The sequence below is a fragment of the Taeniopygia guttata genome, chromosome 1 (assembly GCF_048771995.1).
Source record: "Taeniopygia guttata chromosome 1, bTaeGut7.mat, whole genome shotgun sequence".
Taxonomy (NCBI): domain Eukaryota; kingdom Metazoa; phylum Chordata; class Aves; order Passeriformes; family Estrildidae; genus Taeniopygia; species Taeniopygia guttata.
Window position 1 is genome coordinate 47591792 of NC_133024.1, and position 21164 is coordinate 47612955.

At 41.8% G+C, this 21164-nt stretch overlaps 2 protein-coding genes across 4 annotated transcripts; one reads left to right on the forward strand and one right to left on the reverse strand.

Annotated features, from left to right (window-relative positions):
• The first annotated feature begins 112 nt into the window (after positions 1-112).
• LOC100222462 (glutamine amidotransferase-like class 1 domain-containing protein 3, mitochondrial) lies at positions 113-5600 on the forward strand. The gene is made up of 4 exons (XM_002199499.6): positions 113-341; positions 2229-2400; positions 4228-4432; positions 5312-5600. Exons 1-4 carry the CDS (start codon positions 234-236, stop codon positions 5502-5504), a joined length of 678 nt encoding a protein of 225 aa, XP_002199535.1. The 5' UTR covers positions 113-233; the 3' UTR covers positions 5505-5600.
• A 153-nt stretch (positions 5601-5753) lies between these two features.
• On the reverse strand, positions 5754-19433 carry ACOD1 (aconitate decarboxylase 1). 3 transcript variants are annotated; one of them, XM_072928023.1, is made up of 6 exons: positions 18681-19433; positions 16063-16128; positions 11999-12160; positions 10825-10914; positions 8622-8827; positions 5754-8011 (listed from the first exon to the last, which is right to left on the reverse strand). In XM_072928023.1, the coding sequence occupies exons 3-6, from the start codon at positions 12074-12076 to the stop codon at positions 7057-7059; spliced, it is 1329 nt and encodes a 442-aa protein (XP_072784124.1). In that variant the 5' UTR covers positions 12077-12160; positions 16063-16128; positions 18681-19433; the 3' UTR covers positions 5754-7056. The 3 variants fall into 3 exon arrangements, with proteins under 3 accessions (XP_072784124.1, XP_072784128.1, XP_030126785.4); XM_072928027.1 differs by lacking the exon at positions 16063-16128; XM_030270925.4 differs by lacking the exons at positions 16063-16128; positions 18681-19433 and adding an exon at positions 13552-15985.
• Positions 19434-21164: the final 1731 nt, after the last annotated feature.

A 21164-nucleotide genomic window follows, 5' to 3' on the forward strand; every position in this document is an offset into this window, starting at 1 on the left:
AAACTCGTCTGAGCCTGTTCTGGTTAAAACTAGAGACACACGCCATGGCCTTTCCAAATTTCCTCCTTCACTTTCCGCCCCGCCCGCCCGTACGCTGGCGGAAGATAGAGACGGCGGCGGAGCACGGCAGCGCAGGCGCGGCAGGAGGAGGAGGAAGAGGAGCGCGGACAGTGGCGCCTGCCCCGGGCCCGCCGCCTGGCGCAGCTCCTTCCCGGGCCTGAGGGGCGGCCGCCATGGGCAAGCGGGTGGCGCTGGTGCTCGCCGGCTGCGGCGTCTTCGATGGCAGCGAGATTCACGAGGCGTCGGCGGCGCTGGTGCACCTGAGCCGCGGCGGCGCGGAGGTAGCGGGGGGCGGCGGGGTGTGGGGGTATGTATGTGTACATGCATATGCATATGTGAGTGTGGCCCGGCGTGCGGTGTGCGGCACAGCAGCCGGGAGTTCCCCTCTCAGTGGCACCGCAGCCCCTCCCGGTTTGCGGTGCTCCCCGCGCCGCCGCTGCACCCTACAAAGCCCACTCAGCCATAACCTCTCTCTTCATGTGCCCCCTCCCCTGATTTATTCATCCCCGCCCAAAGACCTGCCTGGCTCCCTGGCGGGAGTTCAGGTCGCACAGACATCTGGACACAAGATTGAAAAGGGGTCTCATTAATACAACTAAATTATTGCACTAAAAGTCATGGCTGCAGGTCAAAGAGAACCCTCGCCGGGTGAGGACAAGTCCCCTGAGCATGTGTAAGTTAACTGGAGCTACAAAACTTGCGTGGCAATGACTCGCCAATTGTAACAGAGGGGCTGCACTTGGAGAGTTCTCTGAATTCCCGTGTATAGACAATGGCATAAAAAAATCCAGTTGGTGTGCTTGATTTGTGGAATACCACTGAACACCCAGGCTTGCACGACTCTGAAATAAATAATTTACATCACTCTTGAGTGTGTAGTTATTTGCTTGTCACACACTAGGTAATTGAATCCCATTTTGTGGACAACAGTGTCAGACTTCTTAGTGATGCCCAGTGACAGGGCAAGGAGCAATGGCTATAAACTAAACCTCAAGGACTTTCATGTTAGCGTCAGGAGGAACATCTTCACCTTGAGGGTGGCAGAGCATGGGAACAGGCTGCCCAGGGAGGTCATGGAGTCTTCATCTGTGGAGATATCCAAAACACACACCTGGATGCATTCTTGTGTAGCCTGTCCTAGGTAACCCTGCCTGGTCAGGGGGGTTGGACTGCATGATCTCCAGAAATGCCTTCCAGCCCTAACAATTCTGTGATCCTGTGAAGCCGGGAGCAAGGAGAAGCTGGAGACCTGTCCCTTCTCTTCTGGGCACAGGGAGCTGAGGATGGGTTAAAATGCTTTTATCTTCTTTCCAATTGCTTTTGCAGCCCTCACTGGGGTTCACCTGCTTGTTTTCTGCTCACTGTTTCCAGGCTGTCTTTGGTAAGCTGGGACTTTTCAGAGAAGCCTGGGCCAGGACATGGTGGTGTGCTTTGGTCCCATCTGTGGCTTCAGATGGCAGAAGCTGGTCACTGTCTACGTGTAGCCACACTCAGGTGTCTGATAGTAACAACAGCACCCTCATATTTAGCACAAAAATGTCATCTCTGTGAAGTTTGCAAAGGAAGCTTCAAAACAGACACAGGAAAACAGCCCTTGTGGTACACCTGTCACAGAGCTTTATATTCTGATGCAGTGTCCTTTTGTGTCTAACTAAAATCGGTTCTCCTGTGTTTTGGTCTTCCTTTCTTCTGCTGGTGTTTTAGAACAGCTGGTAACTCTCATGTTTGCTCTAGAAATGCTTGTAAAATTTGCATCTGTAACTTTTTTTATGTCAAACATTTTTAGCATTTTTATCACGTAACAGTTAAGAGCAATCTTTCTTCAAAGTCAGCTGTATGTCCAGTTGGGTTGCTACTATAAATTGTGGTGCCCTGTTTGTCCTTGACCTTATCTGCCCTGGCAAAATCAGTAAGCTTGATGTTGGCATAAGAATGCTCTCCTGTCAAAATGCTGCAGGAATAGGATGGGAACAGTGCCTGTGTTTACCCATCCTAATATATCATATGTTGCTTTAGATATTTAATGTGCTAGACTCATCCTGTGGAATTTGCTTAAATTAGATAAGAGGCTTCAGGGACAAAACCTGTTTTCATTAAATGATCTTTATTGTGACAAATATGTATGAGTTTTGTTTGCAATCACAATATTGTTTCATCTCTCTTCCTAGGTGAAGATATTTGCCCCCAATATTGAGCAAAGGGATGTAGTCAATCACCTAAAAGGAAGTCCAGCAGAAGAGAAGAGAAATGTGTTAGTTGAAAGTGCCAGGTTGGCAAGGGGAAACATTCAGGATTTGGCTGAACTGAAAGCTAGTGAATTTGATGCTGTCATTTTCCCTGGTAGGTATCACAAAATCACAAAATACTCTGTGTTGGAAGGCCCACAAGGATCATTGAGTCCAGTTCTTAAGTGAATGGCCCACACAGAGGTTGTGCCCACAACCTTGATATTATTAGCACTGTGCTCTGACCAGCTGAGCTCATCTTTCAAAAGAAAATTATTTGTGATTTTTAAACTCAGTACATTGATTGATTCATAGTTCACTAAGTTAAAATGCCTGAGTGTTCTTTTGGTATTAAGTTATGCATCCCACCATTCCTTCTTACTGAAGGTTGTGAAAACTTCATTACTTACGTGTCGACAAGACCCCTGACCAGAGTACAAAAATTGGGTCAGAACTCGGTTACATGGAAATGCCTTAATTTCAGGGCTTCTGAAAATATTGGCGGAATAGCAAGTTGCCAAATAGTTTATGTTCCATGTCAGATGGGAGTATATTCTCTTTAATTATGTATTCACTCAGCTCCTGATCAAGTTGTACTAAACATGTTTATGGATAATTTTTTTACTTAGAGACCACAAATTTTCATTCCAGACAGAGGTAGTTGTAATCGCTTTTAGAAATGAAGAAGCCAGAGCATCACGAGGAAATCATAACTTGCTGAAGATCTCTTTCCAGAATATTCATAGTACTGTTAAATACTACCTTCATGATTGGGCCTAAGTGATAATTTTAAGGTTTTCACACTGTTATAAGGCCAGCAGAGGGAGTGTGTGTATAACACAGAGAAACAATTCTGCCTGCACTTCGAGTGGCTCATCAGGAGCGAGTAGAGAATCACAGATGTTTTGCACATTAATTTCATGCTGTTATAACCCAGGCTCAGGGGGATGCTGTAATAACTGTTAGAGGGAAATAAACTCTATTTAGTTTGAAAATTAAAATCTTACCTCAGAGATTTCAGATAACACTTGAAAGTGAGCAAACCGGGAAAGGAAAAATATTAGAAATGCAAAGCTTCTTGATGTTGTCTGTTGAAGTACTTGTGGAAATTTCCTTATGCTTATTGGACAAAAGTTGATGCTGTGCACATTCCATGTGGAATAACCTTACTTTGATTATTCTGATAGTTATAAATCCAGCAGACAAAGGAGCTGTAAAATACAATCTGCTTATACAATTAAATGAAGAATAAATGTACCTAAAGGGTTGTTAAAACTAATTTCTAGAAAGACAAATCAGCACTATTTTTAATAGGAAATTATGTTATTATTTACAAGTTTTTGTCTTAGAATACCCTATGTTATAATGTCCATTTTGTGTAAAATCCACTGTGTTTTTTATTGTGTTAATGGCTTTTTTTGAAGTTGAAAAGTAGTTCTAGGGAAGAAGAAATGCTCTTCTATAATTGTTTAAGCATCAAAGTAAAACTTGAGAGTTTATTAATATAGGGGGTCAAATCACTGTTTGCATTACTCCCATGAATTCCATACTTGTGCTTTTAACTAGTATCTGTCTTCTGGTCCCTCTTCCTTATTGAGTGCACAACAGATGGTACAGCTGTTCTAGTGATTAGCAGATGAATGTGAGGTTTCCTGTTTGTCTATTTGTTGCTTTTTGAAACTAGATTAAGCTTTCTGGCCTATGTATAACAACCTACATGGTATAAAAAAGTGCACAGTTAAACTTTTAACATTGTAAACCAATCATTTACAGGTTACAGTGACATTGTAAGGCTTTCAGTACAGTTACTTAACAGTCCCACAGATACCAAGATTATGTTGTAAAAAAGAACTTCTGTTTGGTGTGTGCTGTTTTCAAATTTAATAGCTTTTAGCAGTGCCTTATATTTGAGTGTTTTGGTTTGGTTTTTTTTTTTCCTTAGGTGGTTTTGGTGTAGCAAAGAATCTGTGTTCCTGGGCTGTAGATGGCAAGAATTGTACTGTCAATGAGCACGTGAACTCCACACTCCGGGCCTTCCACAGTGCTAAAAAGCCCATTGGTTTGTGCTGTATATCACCAGTTCTGGCAGCCAAAGTCTTTCCTGGTTGTGAGGTTACAGTCGGTCAGGATAAAAACGTAGATGGAAGGTAAGAAGGAAATGGATGGAGATGATTTACATCAGAATTACAATTAGGAAGTGGACAGGCTTCTGTGCAAAAGTCTCTTTGGTACCAGTAAAGCAGGGGGAACTTAGTTACTTTTAAGAAAAATTAGTGACAGTTTTCATTGGAATAATAGTAGTAGGCACAGAACTCTCAAGGCAGACAGAATGAATCCATGAGGTTGGGTGACTTGTGATGCTACAACCAGATATACACTGATCTGTGATATCACAGAATTGTTTAGTTGGAAAAGTCCTCTAGGATGAACGAGTTCAACTGTTAACTCAGGGATTTTTAATATGCTTTTTCTGGTGGTAATGGTTTGGGGCCACTTTAGGGGAGGGAGAAGAAATCAGTACTGCTTCAAGAACTGTCAACTCCCAATAAAACTTCTGAATTAAATTTATCAGCAGCTGTAGTGGGGGATTCTTTTCAGAACAGATTGCATCTGTTCCTTCCTTATCAGAAAGGAAAAATCAAAATCTCTAGAGATCCCAGAGGAACACCTTACATGGAGGCATTGGAAAAGGCTGCAAGTTCAGCTGGCTTCTCTCAGACTTCTAAAGATCTGTTATGGCTGCACTTGGTATCATCTTCCAAACTTACCTAAAGATTGTTAAAAACTCTTGTACCTTCTTACATATTGTGGCTCCATATTTCAGACCTTGTTTTCTAAGGTATTAGATCACTTGATGTGTCTGTAGGGGATAGGAAAATCTGATAGTAGTAGCCTCTTTAACTCTCTTGTCATCATCAGCTAAAGAGTCACGTAGATATTATTGTAGTTCTCTCATTCAAGTTATGTGTGCAGAATTTTATGGCTATATCATTGCTTTATGTTAATTAAAGTCTTTTTATTTACAGATTTCCTGATGCTGAAACGGCATCTGCTATAGCAGAGCTTGGATGTAAGCACATTTGCAAAAATGTAAATGAATCCCACGTGGATAAAGCCAATAAAATAGTTACTACCTGTGCTTTCATGTGCAAGGCTCCTCTGCATGAAATCTTTGATGGAATTGGCACAATGGTACAAGAAGTCCTGAAGCTTGCCTGACTAGAAGCGTACAGACTTCTCCAAGGAAATCAGTGTAGCTAAGCATAAACATTTAGCTTCCTTAGATTGAATTAATAAAGTAACGCAACTGCTAAACTTCACAGTTCCTGGTTTGTTTGGTGTGGTGGGGTGTTTTTTAATGTTTTATACATCAGATGGTTACTGCTGAATTTAACCTATTTATTTCTTTTTTAAAATAGAAACCATATATTGAATGTGATGGGGGAAGATCCTTTGTTTTTGTTTTAGTTTTTTTTTTCTTTTTTTTTTTAATGAATCCAAATGTATTCAGTCTTAAAAAGATTGAATGGGCAATGGGGTTTTATCACATCATTAATGGTTTTCACTAATTCATATTTGCTGTTACCCAGCTGCAATTACAAGTGAAGTAGCTGTAAATGAGTCTGTTTACTGTCATTATAGGTGAATAATTCAATTCTGATTTCTAAGAAAATAAAAGAATATGGTTATTTGGGTTATTTTTTCCCCTTGAAAGTCTTTAAGCAAGTATTAGTGATGGACTTCAGAAATTTTTGCAGGGCCCCTAGGTAAACCAACTTTATAAACCAAGATGCAGCACAAATAAATGCATTGCATGTGGAAAATACACAAGTTTGGTGCTAATAAATGAAGTCATTTCAGATTAATTTAGTAAAATGAATTAGATTTATTTTGTAATTTTTTTTGGCATACATTGTTTAGTGCCTTGAGGAAGACAATTTTATATGTGTTAGACAACATGCTTTGATCTTATAAATGTGAACAAAGGGTTAGCAGCTTCTCTTAGCAGCTCAGTCTGGCAAGGCTTTATACTCCTGGAGTGTAACTGGGGCGGGAATAAAACGGGAACAGACCTGTAGCACCCAGGAGCCAACAGGTGGAACTGGGAAATAATGCCTTTATGATGAGGCGTGTGGAGCTGTCCCTCAAGCTCAGCACTCGTGTGATCAGGCCAGGTGCAGGCCTTTGCTGCCTCACTGCAAGAGCAATGGCTACAGTGATATCTGACATGCTGCGGAGTATTGAGTGCTACCCCTCCCTACATGTGCTCTGTTTATTTTAGCACAAATGTCAACGCTCAGACATAACCTTCTTCAAGGAGGTTGTAGAGATAAATCTACAGAAATAAATATGAAAAGGTTTTCATTCTCTGTACTTCTAATCATGATGATTTTCAAGGATACGGCACTTCCATACTCTTCCAGAATTTGGATTTCCTGTATGGAGTTATTTAGGAGAAGTAGAACACAGGTTTTTGGCAGAGGAGCAGGGAGATTTTTGCGCTGTGTGCAAGCAGTGAGTGCTCTGCCTCTAAAAGTGCAAAGGTAGCTGGAGTCAACTGTGCCAGCAGAGGATCTTCTGTTCAGCCTGGCTAAGCTGGGCACATAAACACCGAATTATTTAGTCAAAATCCACAATGTTGGACTGAATATAGTTCTTGAGTTATGGGAGTCTTATTTAAAAGTGCTTGAGTCACTAAGTTTGTCACTAAGAGTTTGTCATGAATTTTGCATTGGCTTTGTGAAGAGCATGTAGCTGTTGGCTGGAACACTCAAAAGAAGCGCAGCTTCTTTGGAAGTGCTCTAGCTGACTGTCCTGATAGAAATGTACTTAATACAGAACAGTCCTCTACTTTTTCCAGGTTGTACACGGTCTCTATAATGCCTTCCATGGCTTCTGTGGGCAGGATGCCAAGCACATTGGATTGAAACTTTTCCTCCAAGTCTTCCTTTTTCAGAGGTTTCCTCCAGTGCCCGTAGAAGGTAGTGCAGCGGTCGGTGATCGTGTTGCCATCCTGAAGTGTGACACTCACTTCGCAGTAAAGGCTGTCAAAGCTGGGGGTGTTGTCAGGAGGGTGCTCCAGCTGTGTTTTGCAGAGGAGCTCCCGCAAGGCTGGCCGGTGGATGTTCTTGCTGGCGAAGGACTGGACTGACATGCTGCCGTCCAGCAAAGCGGAGCATGCAACAAACTGGAAAGAGTGTCGTGCTTCGTGCTCTGAGGCTGGGCTGGGTCTGTTCACATATCTGACCTCAGGGACTTTGAGAATGACTTTCTCAATTTTATCAAAGGGAAGCAAGTTCTCACTGCTCTGCACAAGCTTCCTCCTAACAGAAGAAGCTGCATCAGCCACCCAATGTGTTGCAAGATGAGCAGGAAAGCGTTTGATGGCCACATCTTGCTGCCCCAAGAGCCAGGGGTAGGACTGCAAGGTTGGCAGTGTCTGTGGGTTGTAATCTGTATAAAACGCACCCATCCCTGACTCCACGTCCAAGATCTGTTTGTTTCCTTGAAGGCCTTGTAAAGCTAAGCAAGCCGCTTCCAGTCCGTGCTTGGCAGCATTGCCAACATGGAGGGGCTTTATTTGGGTTGCTGCATTAGCCAGTGGGGCACCTGCATAGGAAGCAGCAATAGCCAAGGCATTTTTACATTCCTGCTGGTCAAGAGCTAGAAGTTTAGCACAAGCTGCTGCACTCCCCATGGTACCAACCACAGCCGGTGGGTGAAACCTGACAAAACAAAAGTATTTTCATTACCAGATTTCAAAAACTCACTCAAATCCACTCTCTACTCTTTTACGTTCACTCTCTACAAAACTCACTCAAATACACTCTCTACTCTTTTACATTCATTGCCATGGGAAATGGATTGGACCATAAAGAAATATACATTCAGCATTCACGTGTGGGCCTGAGAGTTACTTTTCCATAGGAAAAAGTAAAACTGGAATAGTACTGCTTGCAGTAAGTCCTTCTCAGAAGGCAACTGAAACATTAGTGCTGCTCATAGTTTAAAGCAAATTTATAGTCAAATATAAAGTTATATTTATTATTATTTAATTTATATATTATTATAAATCTATAAACATTCAAAGTAGGGAGATTATTGCCTCATTGTGAATTGGTCAATGCTTTCAAAAAAATCTATTAGCTAACGATGTTTTTTTTTGAAAGCATTGACCAATTCACAATTTATAATAATATATAAATAAAATAATAATAAATATCATTTTATATTTGACTATAAATTTGCTTTAAACTATGAGCAGCTCAGGAACTATGAATCACTGTGCCATCTATATGTAAATTGACACTTTCTACTTTAAACATTTCTATGTACCTTCTTGGAATATTCCTGGCTTCTCTGGAGAAGTGCAGCAACCTGCCTTGTACTTCAATTCCCACATTGAAAGCTAAGAGCAGATCGAGACCTGAGATTTTTTTCTTTTGAGGAAAAGCCTCTGAGAGTGCAATCACTGCAGGGAGCACAGCCCCAGATGGGTGTGTGGCTGGATGCCAGGTGTCATCAAAGTCCATTGAGTGCACCTAATGGAAAGAGAAGCACTGGTATAGAAATAAACTCTGACTTTACAAGGTTGCCTCAGTCAAATGAAACTACTGTAACTGGTATAAAAAAGTACCAAAGAACTAGATCTTCCTTAGAAAGCAAAAATTTCAAAAGTCTTTTAAAGATCTTTACTCCCAACATGGCTGTCTGAGAAGTGGCAATGCAGCAGAAATCTTGCTTCAAATGAGAATAATTCTAATTCAACTTATACCAGCCTGAAAGTAGTGTGACGGTGATTCTTTTTTTCTGCAGTTGGCTTTTGCTACTTTAATTAGACTGCTATAATTAAAGCAGCTGTTCTAGGTCCACCATGTGAACAGTGAATTTTCTCTTTCCCCAAAACATAATGAAATATAAACACAATGAAATTACATCACCAGTGCTGCAACTAATGCTGCTATTAGGACTTCCACCATAAAACTGTAGCAGTTAAATACTGCTGAATGGAATTTATATCATCAGAGCTATTTCTGTGCTGCAACCATCCACTGTCAACAGGGTCAAGCCTGCAAATGTACAGGAAACTTTAGCCTGAATTTTCAGCACATTGAAACAAGACCTGTCACACAAGAAACCAGATTCTCTGGAGTTGCTGGGAGTAGGAGAAAACTACAGTCTGAATGTGGAATGAGCTGCTTAGCTCAAGAGAGTATCCCAAGTGGTGCCTGTTCTTTTCCATGCCCAGAGCCCAGCTGCTCAGGAAGGTTTCAGGTGCTCTCAACATGGCATATGGCTGCTGATCTGCAGATGGTCCCCAACAGTGCAGTCAGTGTCTGTAATGTACTGCTTATCAGGCACATTCCTTCCTTCTGCAAAGTTTTTGGAACCCCCAAAGACCTGAGAGCATCAGGGACAGCATTTTTTTATATAGCATAGTAAAACACCTGAAAACTGAACTTTCACATATGTTCACCCATGTCTTAATTTCAAGGCAAACTGGGAAAGCGGTCAGGCTCCCCAGCAATCAGGTTTTGCCCTGTAATACTGTGATTATGCATTTTTGCGGACTGTTTCTAAACAGATAGAAGAAAATGCAGTGTCTGCCTTGAAAACCTTTGATGCCATCTGGGAATATGCCCTGCAGTGCAGAATAAGGAAAATTGTGGCCAATACCCTGTAAGCTGTGTTTCTGGTGTCTTCAGTAAGTGCTTCAGCTGACCTGTGACCAAGATATAAACTGATCATATATATGCTAACAGCCAGATCTGAATATCATAAGGGCTGCTAGGAGCTGAGCGGTACCAGATCTCATTTCCAAGGTAATTTTCTCTACATTGGAAATGAGCTGTTAAATTGGACCTCTGATATTGTTGTCGCACTAATTTAAATAGGCTTAATATTACTATTTCCTTGGTTGGTCACCTTTCCTAGTTTTGCATAATTGCCAAATTTGTCTACCCCACCTCTTGTGCATCTTTCAATTTCAAACGCCTCAATCTGATTTTAGACAAACATCTGGGGAGTCAGTTATTGCTTTAATGACAAACTGCGTGTCCAAAAGATATCACTGGCTGTTGGAAACTGCGTAACTGAAGAGAAAGTTGCCTTGTGATATTATGTCTGTATGTATCTATATGTGCATCTGTGTTTTTCTGTAGCTGTACTTTGCCAGTTGGCGCAAAATTCAGATCCGAGTGAAAAGAGCTAGAGCTAGAGGGTGCCTTTTTAAACAGCTACAGTGAGGCTGTAGCCTTGCTACAAGGTTACTAGGTTGTAAGCTGTAGAGTTCTGACACTGGACAACAACCCCAGGTCCCACATTAAATGTAAGAGATGCTGTTGATTGGATCATACATATATTCTACTTTAAGTTCAGACTCACTGGAACGAGGTTGAAGCACATTAGGAGAATAGTCTAGAAAAGTTTTGTAGCAGGCTTCAGAATAAGCTACAATTTTTGGGACATACTGTTCTCTATAGAGCAAGAATGGCATCAATTTGTATGATTTCAGAGCAAATTAAAAAGCATCCCTTACAGCCACTCCATTCACAAAAGCTGCATACACAGGAGGCAGTCGGAAATCCAAGTGGCCCCAGATGGTACTGGATAAATCTGAGCTGTAGATCTGAAACAAATTGACATAAATTAATTCAAAGTCCTGAACATAAGGATAAATGTGCATTGTATCTCTGATGTAACTGAGAGCAGACCATGTCCTCTGGGGACCTAACTGCTCCCTTTTATGAGAAAAATACTGTTCTTTCAGAAAGTCTGAAAAGCAAGTCAGTTTCCTGTTGCTTATGTCCTATTCCTCCCAAACAGAGCTTGGGGACAGACCAACACCACCCACCTGGCCACTCAGTACCTTCACACAACCTCTGGCCACTGATGTCCCTTCTCACCACCCATTGACAGAATCACAGGATCAGCTGGGTTGGAAAAAGCCTCCGAGATCATCAAGTCCAACCTAATTGATGTCATCATCTTGTTGGGGAAAACATCTCATTAAAGGATTTTGTTTTCTATGCTTTAGTAAGACCCTGAGTAAATGATAGATGGCCTCCTGGTGCTGCAAACTGAATAAAAGGGCATAAACTACCCTGGTTTGGAAAGGGAAATTCTGTGTGTGAAGAGACTAACTGGCACACAGAGCTTTGGAGCACAAGTCCACCCAGGCAGGTCTGAACGATAAAACAGTGGGCTGAACTCCTGTTCATTGGTGCACTCCTGTGCTGGGAAGACTTATTTTCAGGGTCAATTACTGTGCTAGTTTGAGGAGAGCAAGACTAGAGGAGAAGCTAATGGCTAGTGAACCTCAGACAATTATGTTTTATGGACTGCAAGTAACCCACTGCTAACTCCCCATCTCTTTACCAGTTCCTAAATTTGAAAGGCTGGTGATAAGTGATGCTTACTTTGTCAATGTTTTCAGAAAGATATCATAGGTGAAAGAAATGAAGAGGTTCTTAGTTGGCTGTGTTTTAGAGGGGGATCTTAGCATACAGACTAATACACAGACTTTTGCCCATCCAGAGTGAAAACTAATTTGACACTGAAGTTTCACTGTCTCCAGTGGGAATAACACAAGTTCTCTCTTTCCATCTGTGAAAGAATTTCACCATGGCAAAATTTCCTTTTCATTGCCCTCGTTTTCCCTTGCTTTCTTAAAGCCAAACCTTAGGGTGTGCTATGAATGCCAGACAGCTTACCTTACTGTACTGTGCCACTTTGTGGCAGACCTCGGTGCTGGTACCCAGAAGCCCCACTCCAAGAGTATCCAGAATCATTCGTTTACTTCTCTGAATTACTTGATCTGTCAAGTGATTTGCATTCAAACCATGAATCACCTTGGCAAAATTTCCTGTAACTGTCTGGGAAGAGAAAAAATAAAGAAAAAGAAGAAGTAGATATTTCTCTATATTTAAAATAAACACTCTATTTTCTTCCTTTTTTTTTTTTTTTCTTTCCTCTTTTTTTCCTGTTCAGTTTTTGGGCTACTGTCAAGCATGCTGGCCATTTCGGTTCCTGCTTAGATGAATTGCATCAGCAAAACCAAGGTTTGAATTCTTCCCCTTTTTATTCCCAGAAATGTCACTGTGTTATTTATATTTTACTTATGCTTTCATCATTATCCTTTTCTGTTTTGTATTTCTTCTACTTTCTCCCTGAGCCCTTGAGTGTATGCACTGCAGGTGCTACAACTATGCAATGTTATCTCTATCATCTCTATCTCATCCCTATTTCATCTCCATCCCTAATGACTATTCATACACTCACATCCACCCCAAATAGGGGTAAAAGCATCTATCTTTCCCATGGTACCTACTTGTTGGTATTGAAATCAGTGAGACAGTAGCATTTCAAGCCAGTGCACCCACTACCACACAAGAAGGCCAGATTTAATCTCCCTGACTGGCAGCCTTACTATCCCAAATCTTGCTGAGTTTGGAGCTCAGTAGGAGGCAGAAGTTGGCAGCACTACCTTGCACATATTGCTCATAGCTCCCAGCTCCCATTGAATTCACTCTCAGCAGGAGTAACAGCTTTTCTCCAAGACAAGATCTTGCCTCTTTGAAAAGCAGTGGCTCCTTGTTCCTGGATCCTGCTGATCTGGGAATTATATATATTTATTTTCCTCTCCTATTGAGCAATGGCTCATTATGCAAATTCAACCTGCTTCTTGGCTGTGAGCTGCTGTTAGTATCTGTATTAGAAAATGATCTAAAACTTCCCTTCCTGGACCATTAGAAATGTCCCAATGTAGAGGTACACATTATTTACAACCAATCTATATACACAGTTTCTTTTTTATATTTGCAGTAGTGAATATTTATCTTCTCTCTCTTTGAAAATTATCTCCTTTCATTTCTCCTCTTCATTCCCCTTCCTTTACTTCCCTGCACATATCCACACAGAGTGTTGGTATTGCCTTTTGGCCTTCATTTTGCTGAGGTAATCAAATCAAACTGTGCTGCTTTCTCCTCTACAATATGGACTCACCCCTAATATGCTCATATATTTTCATTGCATTCCTCTTTCTCTAGCATTGGTGACCAGAATTGTACCCACCATTACACACGAGTTCTCACCCACACTTGCAGTGAAGCATTATGATTATTTTGAGGAAGCAGTTACAAGCAGTTTAAAGCAGGTGGACCACATATCCCATTGTGTGATGGTCACCAGCTGCAGCATTTGGAGTGAGGATATGAAAGTTTAAATAGAGAATTGCATCTTACAGTGCAAGGAAACAAGACAGTACCTTTGCCCACATCTTGCAGGGGTGATGCACGTCCCAGAGAGATGCAGCAAAGGAGTGGTGGCCAGTGAGCAGGGGAACTCACTCTCTCACTATTTATATGTGTCTGTCTGAGGTGGGGGAAGGAATATTAGGCCTGTCCACTTATGCATCTTGTCATGCCCATTTCCTCTTCTGCCTGTAAGTGTTCTTTTTGCTTCACTTTCAATTTTCCTCTGACTGATTGCACTGTAAATCTCTGGGACACGTGTGATAGGACTTAGCAAGTCATGTTTACATGTTGTGTAAATTAATACATGTGATACTTCATTATCAGATAGAAACTGATTCATCTGGTAGCATGGAGAGCTGTGTGGAACCACAGTAATACATGGATAGCTCTACTGGTTGGGAAAGTCCAGTACTAGACTAGAAGATGGCAAAGGCTGTTTTAGCTTAAACAACTTGTTGTTTATTTGTTTGGTTTTGTTTTTTCTTCTTTTGCTATATACATACAATTTAACACATACAATTCAGACTTGAGAAATGTATGCCATAAGAATTTCAGACCATAAACTGAATTAAGGCAGTTCTTGGCACTTAGCAGTGTTTTAACAGCATGAATCACTTGTGTTAGCAATACTTAGTGAGTGAGAAATCCCTGCCTAGACCATCAGGAAGGGAGCAGATCCCACAGGAGCATGACTAGGGGCCACTGAATAATTCTGAAGTAAATAAGTAACGATGTCTGAAGTGTGGGAATCACCTGGGTTAGGGAACAAAACATCAAATCTTGGAATTGCAGCCCTGCACTTCCATGATAAGTGCTGCCTAAAACAGTCTAGGAACCTCAGCCCTTTACTCAGAATAGCTCCAAAAATTTTTGTAAAGCCTTATCAAACTCCTGAGTTCTTCCAGGTAGATAACAGCATGGGTCTAGAAGTGAAGCTAAGCGTCAACTTGAGTGGTTCTAACCACTACTGAAAGCCCCTATTTCAGGCTGCGTCCTTCCCTCTCTCCTGTCCCTGGGTACATGGTCCTTCTCCTCCCATGGCCAGCCCTGATGCTGGGGGGGCAGACCCATTTCTGAACTGGTCCAGCCTGTCTCCAGAGTTAGGTCTGTGATTCTCAGCAGTCAGGCATAATTGAGTTTCATTCCCTAGGAAATGCAAAATTAAATCTTGCAGCACAAGCAGAGGGAGGGAGAAGTAGGGCTAGCAGTATTGTGTGAACTTTTGGGAGAGTACAGACAGGTAATATGAGAGAAGAGGGAATCAGATGTTCCCCAGCAAGCTCTAAGTAGGACATTTGCCTATTTTGCCCGTGCTTTTAGCCAGTTCTGCTTTGGAGTATCATCTGCTGGTACATTACTTGATGCTAAAAATTGCACTGGATAACAAAGGGCCTGAAATGATAGAAGCAGTGATGAGCCAGTTCATGGATACAGCCAAAGAGCCTGAGGCCCGGGACTCCTAAAACCCAGCCCTACAAACAGAAACATAATTTTGTACAGGCTAACCTGCATCATGTGAAGGTTCCATTTAAACCCTTGTCCTGTCTTTCTTTTAAATATGAGCAGCTGTTCAGCATAGCTACTGAACGTATTCCCACACATTTCTCTATGGGTATGACACAGTTTCCTCACCCATGCAGGTATAACTTGCATAAAACATCCCAGTACGTGTCCTAGGTCCTGGGTTTATTTTGCCAAATCCTGACCCCATAGGAACAGAGAACCAGAATGTGCATCCGTGCTTCTTCCTTGCCCCCCATATTTCCACACTGAGGAAAACCTCAGCGGTTGCCTGAAGAATTACCTTTGGTGCTGATAAAATCCAACCAACATAACGAGATTTCTCAGGTTGACAAGGTTGGCAGTGGTTAGAAAGGTTAATAGAAGTTAATTTATTGGGCTGATAAAGGGAAAGATTTTGTTAACTTTCAGTTTTGTTCTTTCAGCTCACTCTTATCTCAGAAAATTGGAAGAAAATATTTAAATTTCAGAACCATGCAATCACATATTGGCTGCAGTTGGAAGGGACCCCCAGAGACCATCTTGTCTGACCTCTGACAAGGCCACCCAGAGCAGTCTGGGTCCAGTTATGTTCTGAATATCTCTGAGGACAGAGACTCCATAGCTCCCCTGGGCAACCACCAAAAAAATACATATTAAATAGAAGATATTCAAAACCTTAAAGTCCATCCTCTTTTCCCATTACCTTTGAGATATCATTAATAACCCCATTCTGTTTCTCATTTCTTTCTCCTCCTCAAATGAGATGGAAGTCCCACTGCCTTAATGCCATGATGAGACTCCAAAGTGAATTCAGATGGGACCCAGAACCTGTGATGAGCTTTGCAGTGTGCTGTGCAGTCACATGCTGCTAGCTGATCTCAGATATGTGGTCATTTCCTCCTGTGATCCTGATTGCAGGATGGACTGTCCCATGCATTGCAATAATAACATTACTAATATGTATGGACTGAACTATCACAAGAAAGTGACTTTTTGCTTAAAAAAGAATTAAGTGAAACCTTTGCTTGGGAAACCAAATTCCAAACTGTGGTCTGCAGACCTCAGGTCCAGGTGTTCACTGTAGACTGTGAGGAAAAAGAAAGCAATATGATTATCACTGCAGGGGGAAGAGGCATCTATACAAAGTCCTGTACCTCCACAGCAGAATTCCTAGGGGTCTAAACAGAAGAAGGTTGGAAATCAGTGACTGAGAGTTTGGTACAGCCTGTCCACCCTGACAAAGGGAATCTGCTGCTTTCCTTTTCTTTGACACAATACTCATGGTTCAGCAATTTGGGCAGACAATTTGTTAGCTAGCAAGCGTGGTGGAAAGACAAAACTTGTTCATCCAAATGCCATTTGCAGCGTTGCACGCAGCTACAGTAATGAGCTGTGTTGATTACAGAACAAGGCTTTAGAAAACCAGTGCCCCACAGAGTCTATTTTCTCCTGCTGACATCACATTTTTAAGCTGCTTTTTTCCTTCTTTTGCCTCCAGTTATTTTAGGCTAAACTCTGCCCACACCTGCAAGCTGTATGTTTGCAACTGAAAGCAATTTTGGCCCTAGCCTTACGCTTCTTTTGTTCCAAGGAAATATTAAAAATGATGACAAAATACAGAGTCCAGGCTTCCTTTTCTCCAAGCCAGCTTTTAAGAAGTGACTTTGTTAATAGCCTGTGCTTAAATGAGAAAACAGGAGACAGGTGCCAGCGTGTTGTGTTTACAGAGACTCTGCTGTTTCTGGCAGTCTGAAAACAACTTATAAGTTCAGAACTTGCTCCTTTTCCCTCTATTGGATTATTTAATTACAATTAAATAATTAATTGAAAAGGTGAGAATCTTAGCAATAACACACATCAAATGATGTGTGTAGCAATGTAGACAATGATTGCATCACAAACGGTATCATCCTGGAAATTTCTAGCCTACAGTACTTCTCTTATTCACTCTACTTGCACAACTAGTGGCAATGGCAGTGAAATCTCTGAGAAGTTATCACCCTTGTTTGTTTTTTTTTGAAGTTCCCACAGCAAATCTTGGAAGTTCCTGCCCATGTTCTGGTAAAGGTTGCTAGGAGTCAATGTGCTGGCCAGTGCACTACATTACATTGCCCTTCTTGTCTTCCTAAATTAGCAGTGCTATTCCTAAAGGCAAGACCTCAAGGTTCATTTTAACTTGTAATGTAGATGCTGGTTTGCTTAAATGAACTGTAAGATAGAGGCACCAGACATACCTGGGATATTCCCTTAGGATCATGCTCAAGACAGCATCATTTATGGAGTAGTGTGAAGAGGCCTGGTCTATATGAGAAGACACCACAGTTCCATGAAATTCCTGTTCATCCAATGTGCATTTTAGCTCTCACCAGTGCTACAAGCTTTATCTGTTTTACTGGTGCCAGCACTCAGTTTTACCCTGTCTTCTGCAGCAACCTCAGGCTCTGCTGCAACACTGGATCACATGGAGTCCTTTGGTGGAAGGACCAGGGAATGAGTCTGGGGGTGCTTTGGGGGGTCTTTGATAGTTTATGACATCTTCTAAGATAGGACAGCTGCATCTCATGTAGCTGAGCCAGTTATGCGCCATCAGAAGAGATAAATACCTTCAGGCCTGTGTGTAAATGTGACCTTCCCAAAGGTGGGGGGTTTTACACCTAAGTCAGAGGTGTCAGGGAGGGTAATTGGCATGATAAAAAACACCATCCCCCCTCTGCAGGGCCTGCTGCTTATCGACCTTCTATCTTGTCTGGCTAAAGCCCCAGAATCTCCAGTGGTGTGTGTTCTCCCCCTCTGTCTAATCTGGATCAGAGATTTTGCCACCAAATACCCCAAAACTCATCTCCTCCCCTTGGTGGGTACAATCTCTGTCCCAGCATAGCACCCTGCTCCTCTGCAAATGGCCAAACATTTGAGCCATTAACCATTAATGTCTCTCCCAATGATCTCCAATATGAATAATAGCAGTGGGTGTGGGAGATCACAAATGTTTTGTGTACCTGCAGTTTCTATAACTACCTTTTGTTTTTGGCAGCCTGTGGCTGCCTGTAGCACACACTGTTCTCTTAATCAAAGAGCAGCTCATGATGTCTATATTATGTGTCCAAAATGCAGCCAGATGTCATTACATGACTTGTGCTATTTGGGGAGATGATAAAACTTGACTAGCGTAAATTAAGAGTTTGATAAGCAGAAACCAAACTGGTGAGAGCACATGTGAGGCATGAGGCAATTTTAATTAAATTACCAGCTGAACTCCAGTGGTGCAAATGAGGCATTACCCACTGTGCTAGGCTGTGCATCATACATAGAAAGGTTCCAAGCAAATTGATGCTCCTGATCACTTCAGAGCAAGGCCAGATGTCAGGACATAATGGGTCCCAGCAAGGCTGTGGTGGTGGTCCAGCGGGGAGATACAGTATCAAGATCTAGCTTAAACATTGATTAAGGGATAAAAAAACCTTCTGCATCTATACTAGTTCTCAAGGATTTGGAATCCCTAAGAAATCATCCAAGACTCATTACAAAGTATGCACTGAAAGGGCTAAAACAACACCTATAGAATATACAGCAAAACCAGAATGAAAAATAAAGCAGCATTCTTCAAACAGAAACAGGTTTTGGGACAAAAAAAAATCACCTAATTTTGTGGGAGTCCATCATTTATCTGGAAGCAGCTGCAGAAGGCTTGAGACAGGTGCTGGAAGATGCTGTGTGAGTTAACAGAATTGTTCCTCCAACTTTCAGAGCAGATGCTTTCTCTCTTGCTCTCAGCTTTGTCCCTCCCAAACATGGCCTCTCCTGGAAGGATTTAAACAATGAGTCATGTTACAAAATCCACAGCGAACTTGTTGCTAATGGAGTGCCCATTCTTCAATCTCGTGCCATGAGTTAATTTCCACGCCTCCCTCCTAGCTGCTGGACAGAAACCTGTTCAGACATCATGCTTTCATTGACATCCCTGAGGCAGCCTGGGTGTCCCGTGTGTGACAAATATGTCCCTGCTCTTTTGGAGCAATCCAACAACTGCAAAAAAAGCTTTTTCCTCATCTGTGGTTGTACCCAGCTAGATTATGCATTTTCCACCCTGCTATACTTCCAAAAGTGCCAAGAAATATTGCAAAACAGCCTGAAATTACACTTTAAAATGCAGCAGTCTTTGATTTATGGTGCAATTATAAAACATGTCATGGTAGTTATTAGCTCTGAGATTGAGTATCACGTATTGCAGACTGTAAAACATACTGAGGAATTTCTAGCTGTGATTGTGTATTCACCTCTAAAGAGGAAATGGGCTTAATTACACCAACATTTATAAAAGGGAGAAATAACAGCCAAAATGGAAGAAAGGTTAAATTTGAACACAAGAGCTGTGAATACATAAAACATTTATATTATTACACTTGTAATTGAGCATCTAAGCAGAAGCTAATGATTTGATTTAAATTGGTCCTTTTTGCATAAGTAGCATTTGAAGAATTTTGGGTTTTAGAATTTATAATGACACTATTTTTTCCCCTATGATTACTCATCTTCAGCATAGTAGATTCAGCCAGATGCAAGAAGAATTAAAAATCAAGAAAAATAACTACTTTCACAAAATTATAGGAATGATCAACCATGTTGATGCTTCAGTCTTGTCGAGGTTTAAAACTATTCACCAAAAAATGAAGCCTACTGTCAGATGTAGAGGACAGTATTTTATTTACCTTTTCCCTCCCTGCAATAGCTGGAAGATGTCCCTCCTTGAAGGGAATTCAAGGCCTTGTATGGCCTTGAATTATTGCAGGAGCACTAGGGGGAAGTAATGTGACGTTTGAGTCTTGCATTTATTTATTGAAAAAAGTCAATATATTTAGTGAGAATAGATGGTGGTAGTGGTACCACCAGCTCACACAGCTTATCCTCCTGACTTTGGTAGCTACTTGCATGGCACAATGGCATCACTATGACTTTGGGGTTTATATAATAAGGAAATAAACCATTCTTATTTTTCTTTTCCACAATCAGAAGATTTTTCTATTTCTGCAACCTGGCTATTTCCATTCTTTATCATATTGGGCAGTTCTGAAGCCTATTTTTAAGTCTAAGTTTTCTTTGGGCATTTATTTTCCTTCTTCTTTCCTTGATTTGGTATGGTATTTTATAACCATAGGAGGGGTGGCTGAAGAGTCCAAAAAGACAGGAGGTACATTTTTTTTCCCCCAATCAAATTAAATGAATCTCAAATGAAGGAGCAGTGAAATGTTATGGCCCATCCTGCCAGCACAATTGCAGTAGGGTGTAAATCACCCTGCCACCAGCGATCCACAAGGCAGAGCCAATGCAATTCTGTTTCACCACAAAAGAAAAACAGGAAGCTGCCTTTGTCAGCAACTTATAGGAGACAGTTTGCTGCCCATGTTTCCTGTGAAAGAAAAAATAAATCTGAGTGATTTTTAGCCTAATCCACCCATTGCTGCTTCTGTTGTGTTCAGCTGCTGCTACCAGAGGAAGGGTTCCTGATAGAGAGAAGTAGATTTTCTCCACAGCTTCCTGCTGCCTCACCCTTGGCAACAGGACTCTGCCCCACCTGCCCTGCCCAGCCCAGCCAAGCCCTGCACTGCCCTTTTTCTTCCTGTTTTAGCAAGGGCCAGGCATATTTCCTCATGCTTGTCTATTCTGTGCAGATTTAGGAAGTCTCTCCAGTCAAAGTCAATTAGTAAAGATAGATGGTGACAGTGAAGGAGGAGAGAAAAGATGAGATATATGACTGCGTGGGAATAAAATGTGACATGTCTCACAAGGACACTGGAAAAGAACATTTTTGTGTGGCAGGGAAAGAAGAGGAAGAAAGCAAGGGCAGGGGAAGAAAAATACCCCAAGCCCTTAAATATTCCCATCCAGTAAGGTCCCCTAGGTCCCCTGATTCCTCATAGGTCTTCTCTTCCCAGGCCCCAGAAGCATTCCTGTGTTCTGACAGAGTAAGATGTGTGGTGAGCTTACTCACTGAGTCCAGTCGTCCCTTCCCTTCCCTTCCCTTCCCTTCCCTTCCCTTCCCTTCCCTTCCCTTCCCTTCCCTTCCCTTCCCTTCCCTTCCCTTCCCTTCCCTTCCCTTCCCTTCCCTTCCCTTCCCTTCCCTTCC

Coding starts and splice junctions, on each gene's coding strand:
- LOC100222462 (XM_002199499.6), top strand. CDS start 234: ATGGGCAAGCGGGTGGCGCTGGTGCTCGCCGGCTGCGGCGTCTTCGAT. Junction 342..2,228: donor TGAGCCGCGGCGGCGCGGAG/GTAGCGGGGGGC, acceptor CTCTCTTCCTAG/GTGAAGATATTTGCCCCCAA. Junction 4,433..5,311: donor GATAAAAACGTAGATGGAAG/GTAAGAAGGAAA, acceptor TTTTATTTACAG/ATTTCCTGATGCTGAAACGG.
- ACOD1 (XM_030270925.4), bottom strand. Junction 8,828..10,824: donor CTTTTGTGAATGGAGTGGCT/GTAAGGGATGCT, acceptor TCTTTCCATTAG/GTGCACTCAATGGACTTTGA. Junction 8,012..8,621: donor GCCAGGAATATTCCAAGAAG/GTACATAGAAAT, acceptor TTGTTTTGTCAG/GTTTCACCCACCGGCTGTGG.